At 41.8% G+C, this 8447-nt stretch overlaps 1 protein-coding gene across 2 annotated transcripts; it reads right to left on the bottom strand.

The window, feature by feature from the left end:
• Positions 1-237: 237 nt before the first annotated feature.
• LOC116466727 (Fanconi anemia group D2 protein-like) lies at positions 238-8446 on the bottom strand. 2 transcript variants are annotated; one of them, XM_032149682.2, is made up of 5 exons: positions 8155-8446; positions 7417-7608; positions 6944-7052; positions 6676-6711; positions 238-1257 (listed from the first exon to the last, which is right to left on the bottom strand). In XM_032149682.2, exons 2-5 carry the CDS (start codon positions 7557-7559, stop codon positions 1192-1194), a joined length of 354 nt encoding a protein of 117 aa, XP_032005573.1. In that variant the 5' UTR covers positions 7560-7608; positions 8155-8446; the 3' UTR covers positions 238-1191. The 2 variants fall into 2 exon arrangements, 1 of the variants encoding a protein (XP_032005573.1); XR_009213063.1 differs by having other exon boundaries at positions 238-2539; positions 6944-7608.
• Position 8447: the final 1 nt, after the last annotated feature.

Genomic DNA, 8447 nt, shown 5'->3' with positions numbered 1-8447 from the left:
ATCAGTTGAAATTCCTCAAAATGATGGCACTCAAGGAGCTAAAAGCTTTAAAGGTTTTCTCTATATAGTACAGGCTAGGCCGGGCGCGGTGGCTCACGCTTGTAATCCCAGCACTTTGGGAGGCCGAGGCGGGCGGATCACGAGGTGAAACCCCGTCTCTACCAAAATACAAAAAATACTGGCGGTGGTGGGGGGCCTGTAGTCCCAGAAGGCAGAGGCAGGAAAAATGTTTCCAAGCAAACATGGATCATGATAGTGTCTGTAAGACATTAAGAGGGTCCAGAAATGTCTTAGATGCCATTCTCCCTTTATACCATCACTCCATAAGTCATAACAGAATTATATTCTCAATTACAACAGCTACCTCATGTCAGCTGCAACTACTGCTCTATTTTAAATGTTTAAAATTTTTTTTACAAATCTTCATTTTAAAAGTTCCATTCAGATGCGTTTTAACATTGCTAATAATAGGAAGAATATATGTACAAATAAAAAATAAGACACTGTTCTTTACTTGCTTTCATAAATATTTTCCACAAATACAGTCCTCTCTCTCTGGATATATGCTATTAAAATGTGTCTCGGCCGGGCACGGTGGCTCACGCCTGTAATCTCAGCACTTTAGGAGGCTGAGGCAGGTGGATCACCTGAGCTCAGGGGTTCGAGACCAGCCTGGCCAACATGGTGAAACCCCGTCTCTACTAAAAATACAAAAAATTAGCTGGGCATAGTGGCATGCGCCTGTAATCCCAGCCACTCAGGAGGCTGAGACAGAACTGCTTGAACCCGGGAGCCGAAGGTTGCAGTGAGCCGAGATTGCGCCACTGTAGTCCAGCCTGGGCAACAAGAACGAAACTCCATCTTAAAAAAAAAAAGTGTCTCATGTTTTGAAATAGACCGGATCTGTATCTTAATTTCAGACAGAGAATTTTAGAGCTCAGAACACAGAGTTAGATCCACCAGTCAAGTGTCTTCATTTCATCAAGGCTGGGAGAAGAATTGAGCTTTCCTGAGACCCAGTTCAGAGTTCCTTTCCCTTCAGTAAGTTCCAACCAACAAAAAATAAGCATTACATGATTCTTCCTCTGTTCCCTCCTTGCCAAAATAAGTATTTCCACATACCTGCTGGCAGTATGTGTCAAAAAACGTAAATACATTATTTGTATAGGAGACTGCCAAATGAAATTATATCTAGTCTAGAGAGTGAAGCAAACTCTGAGCCAGCGACAGAATGGATGAACACATATCCTTAAGAACCTTGAGGAGGAAGAGTAGAGAGAGAAAAGAAGCTGTAGGAAACAGTTAGTACACAACCTAAGAGTTGCTTATCCTTTTGGAATGTCAGACTTCTCTTCCCCAACTCTCATTTTAACTTAAGAAATCTTAATCTTTGTTTTACACAGAATAATATTCACCATTCTGAGGTTTCTCTCAGCATCAGTGGGAGTCCACATTTGGATAATAATTGACTGTTAAGCTCAAAGAAGTTAAGTTATAAGCCTAACAGTACATTCCTATCTGCTCAATTTGGGATTGGAGGCCAGATCTTCTAAATCCCAGTTTCCTCACGTAATCACACTACCCCCCAGGGATGTTCCACCTTGGTTATAATTTGAAGTTCGTCTATAAAGTTCAATGCTAACTAAACTGATTTTTTTAAAAGAAGAGAAGTGATCATGCTCTATCAATAATGCAATATATATAGACATTAATGGACCCAGAGTAAATAACCAGTTAATACATAGCTTCCTTATTGATAACATAATTTTTAAAAATCTTACATTTAGTACTAAGCTGGGTATAATGCTTTATTGGGGAAAATGCAATGAAAAATTACACATGGTTTCCGTGTCTAGAAAATTACAGCCCAAAGCATATGTAACTGGCAGAAATAAACACAGAAAAGAACTGCTAGATGAAATAATACAAACATTAAATCTATTCCTAAATATAAAATGTAAGATCCAATGAGGTATTCTCATTAGCTCCTAACCGAAACCTCAAACCACTGGCCCATCCAGTTTTCTAAGTTCTATACTGTTAATATACTGAACGTTCAGCCAGCAAAACATTATTCCCAGTTTATAAATTCCAGTTTGAATAATTTACATTTCCAGAGGAATTATCACTTAAAATCCAGTTTTGAATGGCCAAAGAGTGATAGTTCAAATAGGTTCATATTTACGTTTCTACTAGTTTCTACAGGCTGGTCCTATTCCCCTCAAGGTTTTTATAGGCTAATTAGAATAGGATACGAAAGGCTAGTTTGTCATAGTTGCAAACTGCATTGAGATAGATAATTAAAATGTTAATGCAAACATAAAATTCAAAAATTTCAATGGGTTTGAACAATGAACTAAGATGAAATTTTACATGAAAGCTGTAAAGCTTTCTGTTTTAGATTAAAAATCAATAGTCTCTGACACTTACTAAGTAATGAACAGAGAATGTACTCTGGAGCAGCTGTTCTTGAATACAGTCTGATCGAATCTTATTTCTTAGCACCCTTTCAATGTACTTCTTTGTCTGAGTATTGGTGCTATAGATGATGAAAAGCATCACCAGGTCAATAAATATGCAATAATAGAAAAATAGTTAACAAATCAGTACATTTGCTACAATGAAACAGCAGCTTTTCCTTATTAAAACACAGAATGGATGATGCTCATTTGTTCCACACACTCCACTGGTAGTACGTACACTTTTCACAAAACCCAGACATATTTTTTAGAGAAATAAAGTGCCACAACTATTAACCACTAGTATCTCTTAGGAATACATTCCAATATACATTAAAGTGATACTGCTACAGAAGTAACTTTGAACATCTTCACATTTATCAAAAGATTCAATCACTTGCCAACTCCAGTATGTATTTTCACTATTACTAGGAAAATTACTTTGTGAAAAGTTGGAAAGACTATAAATGTCCATCAATCTGGAAAGGGTTCAATAAATTATGATGGAGTAATTTTAATTTTTGAAATATTACAGTCATCAAAAAGGATAAGCCAGGCTGGGCGTGGGGCCTCACGCCTGTAGTCCCAGTACTTTGGGAGGCCGAGGTGCGCATATCACCTGAGGTTAGGAGTTCGAGACCAGCCTGGCCAACATGGTGAAATCCCATTTCTACTAAAAATACAAAAAAAAATTGGCCAGTCATGGTGGCAACTGCCTGTAATCCCAGCTACTCAGGAGGCTGAGGCAGGTGAATCACTTGAACCCGGGAGATGGAGGTTGCAATAAGCCGAGATCCTGCCACTGCACTCCAGCCTGGGTGACACAGCGAGTCTCTGTCTAAAAAAATTTTTTAAATTAAAATATTAAAAAAAAAAAAAAAAAGAAAGAATAAGCTAGACCAGGGGTCTGCAACCCCTGGACCATGGAGGTGAGGGGTGGTCAAGTGGTCATTACCACCTGAGATCCGCCTTCTGTCAGATTAGAAGCAGCATTAGATTCTCATGGGAGTGTGAACCCTACTGTGAACTGCACATGCACAGGATCTAGGCTGCACATTCCTTATGAGAATCTAAGTAGTGCCTGATGATCTAAGGTGGAACAGTTTCATCCTGAAATCATGCCCCGAGACAGTCTGTGGAAAAACTGTCTTCCATGAAACTAGTCCCTGGTGCCAAAAAGGTTAGGGACTGCTAAGCCATACTGTATTTTTTGACAGAGGAAACACATTCCTGACATGAAGTGGAAAAAACAGCAGCCTGCAAAAGGATAATCAGGCTGGGCAAGAAGGCTCATGCCTATAATCCCACTGCTTTGGGAGGCTGAGGAGGGAGGATCATTGAGCTCAGGAGGTGGAGGCAACAGTGAGCTATGATTGTGCCACTGCACTCCAGCCTGGTGACACAGTGAGACCCTGTCTCTTTAAACACCACCATCACCACCCATAATCATAGTTAAGATTCTGCTTTTGTAAAAACAATAGAAAAACATATATATGTGTATGCATAAGAGTATACCCGTACTTGCACACAATTACAGCTTGTATATGAAGAGAAAAAAATTGGAAGGATGATTACCCCTGAGGAATGGGAAAGAGAGCGGAGAAAAACTGTATTTTTTACATCTATAGATTCCTTGTGGGTTTTTCTCCACAATTAGCTTGCTTAACCTAAGTTTAAAAAAGAAAAATATGAGGGCTGGGTGCAGTGGCTCACACCTATAATCCCAGCACTTTGGGAGGCCCAAGCAGGAGGATCACTTGAAGCTAAAAATTTGAGACCAGCCTGGGAAACACAGCAAGACCTCATCTCTATAAAAAATAAAAGAATGGCCGGGCGTGATGGCTCATGCCTGTAATCCCAGCAATTTGGGAGGCCGAGGCGGGCGGATCACGAGGTCAGGAGATAGAGACCATCCTGGCTAACACGGTGAAACCCCGTCTCTACTAAAAATACAAAAAATTAGCCGGGCGAGGTGGCGGGCGCCTGTAGTCCCAGCTACTTGGGAGGCTGAGGTAGGAGAATGGCATGAACCCCAGCAGGGGGAGCCTGCAGTGAGCCGAGATCGTGCCACTGCACTACAGGCTGGGCGACAGTGAGACTCAGTCTCAAAAGAAAAAAAAAATAAGTAAATAAAAGAATTGGCCAGGCGTGGTGGCTAACACCTGTAATCCTAGCACTTTGGGAGGCTGAGGCAGGTGGGTGGATCACCTGAGTCAGGAGTTTGAGACCAGCCTGGCCAACATGGTGAAATCCCATCTCCAATAAAAATACAAAAATTAGCCAGGCATGGTGGCAGGCACCTATAATCCCAGCTACTAGAGAGGCTGAGGCAGATTTGCTACAACCCAGGGGGCAGAGGTTGCAGTGAACCGAGATTGTGGCACTGCACTATAGCCTGGGCAAAAGAGTGAAACTCTATCTCAAAATAACTAACTAACTAACGAACAGAATTAGCCAGGCCTGGTGGTGCTTGCCTGTAGTCCCAGCTACTCCAAAGACTGAGGTGGGAGGCTTGCTTGAACCCAGGTGTTTGAGACTGCAATGAACTATGATGCTGTCACCGCACTCCACCTTGGGTGACAGATTAAGACCTAGTCTCTTAAAAAAAAAAAAAAAAAAAAAAAAAAAACAAACAAAAGAGAAAGGCCCAGCGTGGTGGCTCACACCTGTAATCCCAGAACTTTGGGAGGCTGAGGCGGGTGGATCATGAGGTCAGGAGATCGAGACCATCCTGGCTAACACGGTGAAACCCCATCTCTACTAAAAATACAAAAAATTAGCCGGGCGTGATGGCAGGCGCCTGTAGTTCCAGCTACTCAGGAGGCTGAGGTAGGAGAATGGTGTGAATCCAGGAGGCGGAGCTTGCAGTGAGCTGAGATTGCGCCACTGCCTGCACTCCAGCCTGGGTGACAGAGCAAGACTGTCTCAAAAAAAAAAAAAAAAAAAAAAAAGAGAAAACACTGGGAGTGTATTCAGGGCAATCTGAGTCTATGCTTCCAGGAAAAAAAAAAAGTTAAAAAGGCAAGCAGGACAAAAAAAACAAATTTTACTACTTCTCTCAATTGAATGCCCCACTTCTGAAGACACCAAAATTGAGAGTCATTAGACCAGAATACAGTCATTAAAGATAACAATGAAGACAAAGCAGAAGCACATGGAGAAAAAAATGTTAAGAGAAAAAAGAATACAAATTATATTTATATTTATAAAATGATTACAAATATGTAAAAATAGGTATGCAGGCAGTCAAGGTGGTAAATTTGTGTTTATCTAAAACCAAAAACAGTGTGTTGGAGTACTTTGATATTTTTCACCACAAAAAATTATGAATTTTCATTGCTTTATTCAGCATCATGAAAGCTTTTAAGATGGTCATCCAAAAATTGGATAACAAAACTAACAAAAATCCCACAAAACAGATTGCAACCAAAGAAAAATCTTTAAAGGCAACCAATCAGCACCTAAGGAACTCAATCATCTAGCTTTTTATCTTTTGAGATGGAGTCTTGCACTGTCGCCCAGGCTGGAGTGCAGTGGCGTGTGCCACCAGGCCAGGCTAATTTTTTTTTGTATTTTTAGTAGAGACAGGGTTTTGCTACATTGGCCAGGCTGGTCTCAAACTCCTGACCTCGGATGATCCGCCTGCCTCAGCCTCCAAAGTGCTGGGATTATAGGCGTGAGCCACCGCGCCCAGCCGATCATCTGGCTTTTTGATGGAAGGTATTTCTAGAATTAATAGAGACATAAGATCCAGTACCACTGCCTTGACAGTGGACAGACTGATTTACTCCAGTCAGGTCTACATGGGCAAAGTAAAGTAAAACATGGAATGCCATTATCTTGACAGTGGTGCTGGGTGGAAGGAAGGGCAATTAGGCAGATATAGGGACCTGAGACTTAGGTGGTTATTTTCTTCATCTCATCAGTGGGGACCTGGCTTCTTTGACTGCATCTTGATGTGCTTGTTTACACTGTTAGTATTTCCCCTTGTGGATACTGTAGGCTTATTTTATATCCAGAGTGAGTGGGGCAGGCTATCTGGCCAGTCACCACCTCAGATTATCTTCCCCAGACAGCTAATGTTTATTAGAGCAACTAGGGAAGAGAGAAAAGAGTGACTGGAGGGAGGGGAAAGAAAGAAAGTGGGAAGGCAAGCTAGCCAATGTCATTACTTTTAAGTCTGCAATACTTAAAATGCATAGTACATGAACATTACCTTATGTTCAGATATTGAGGCAGTGTTTTCAATTGCCTGAAAAAACAGGAGAGTCACAAAAATATTATGACACATCAGCGAAACACGTTTCACCTTATTCAGCATGCCGTTATCTCATCTGAGAGCCAGTGTGTCCATATGGCAACCATCAGCTATCATTTCCACTTGAATGACTTTTGAGATTTTTATTTCAGTCTACCTCAGTTATACATCTGTCACTAACTGCCACTCATTTCCTCCTTGATAATCAAAGTTCTAAAGATCTCACCTTAATCCAGGCTTCTGAAATGGTTTTCTCATATCTAATAGCTGACTTTATTACATCAAAGAGGAGAATAATACAGTTCTGACCGCTGCTTTCTTGATTTCCTGAGGAACTACAAGTAGCAGAGAGGAAAAAAATTACTCTTCTACCTACCAGAAAAGAACTTACAAGATCAGAGTTCCTGCTTAGTAGCCATGTACCCTGGAGCAAATGACAACCTCATGAGTAAGATGGCTAATAAACTCGCACTGTAGTCTGTCTGGGATTGATCTGAATGGCTAAGAAAACATATAAACACATACATACTCACATACATATATGTAATTTGAAAAACGATATAATACTAGATGTAAATGTCATAATAGTACCATTATTTGTAGTTGTAAGTATTAAGCTCCAACTCTGACTGTGGGATGTCAGAAAATTGTGACATCCTATGTGAGGAAAAGGGTGGCAATTATCCATGAGCTCTTTACCTTGCTCGTCCTTTACTTTTCAACTTTACTTGGAAAGCCTGTAACCGTGATGGCAAAACACAATGCTGCAGATCCAACTTCTCCCGAAGCTCAGAGATTACCTGCAGAAAGTTAATATTAGCTATGGTGTTCTGCTCATTCATAGTGGGTAGGCGCAGTCCAGTCTCTCGACCATGACAATCTCCTGAAAGACTGAGGAAGAAAAAATTTTAAACGTTGGACATTTTGAAAAACAGAGTTGTGAGAATAGCTAAATGCAATGTCATAGAATGTCATATCCAAAATTTCAGAATTCTGTGAGGTACTACACAGAAAGAGTAAATGTAACTTATAGCAGCTTATATAGATCAATGAATCTGTTGAATAGCTCCATTTCCTCCCCTGAATGCTATCCGGATTAGTCAATATTCTCAGTTAGTCAGGGCGTTCGGCTTCCAGGCACCCGCCTTTAACACGTGCGATACCATTTGGCTTCCAGAGAAGCCGAACAGACTGAGACGAGGCCGACCGCCTGGACTAGTTCATCGGGAAGGGGGTGAGGGTAAAAGCCTTTCTCATTTCCTCATTTTAACGAGGCAGAAAGGTACCTGTGGGGACTATCTCATCTCAGGGCAGATGAGGAAGCCGAGGCTTGGGGCGCGGGGCCCCAGAGAACGCCGACCGCGGCCCGGACTTAAGAGATTAGGTCGCAGGGGAGCGGGGCCTCGAGAAACTATGACCACTGCTCTATTTACTCACCGAGAAGCCGTCGCCGCCTGTAGTTTTTTTTTTTTTTTTTTTTTTTGAGACGGAGTCTTCCTCTGTCGCCCATGCTAGAGTGCAGTGGCGCAATCTCGGCTCACTGCAGGCTCCGCCTCCCGGGTTCACGCCACTCTCCTGCCTCAGCCTCCCGAGTAGCTGGGACTACAGGCGCCTGCCACCACGCCTGGCTAATTTTTTTGTATTTTTAGTAGAGACGGGGTTTCACCGTTTTAGCCAGGATGGTCTCGATCTCCTGACCTCGTGATCTGCCCACCTTGGCCTCCCAAAGT

The sequence above is a fragment of the Hylobates moloch genome, unplaced genomic scaffold (genome assembly GCF_009828535.3).
Source record: "Hylobates moloch isolate HMO894 unplaced genomic scaffold, HMol_V3 SCAFFOLD_4, whole genome shotgun sequence".
Taxonomy (NCBI): domain Eukaryota; kingdom Metazoa; phylum Chordata; class Mammalia; order Primates; family Hylobatidae; genus Hylobates; species Hylobates moloch.
The sequence above is the reverse complement of the archived record's forward strand: the minus strand, read 5'-3'. Positions and strand labels throughout refer to the sequence as shown.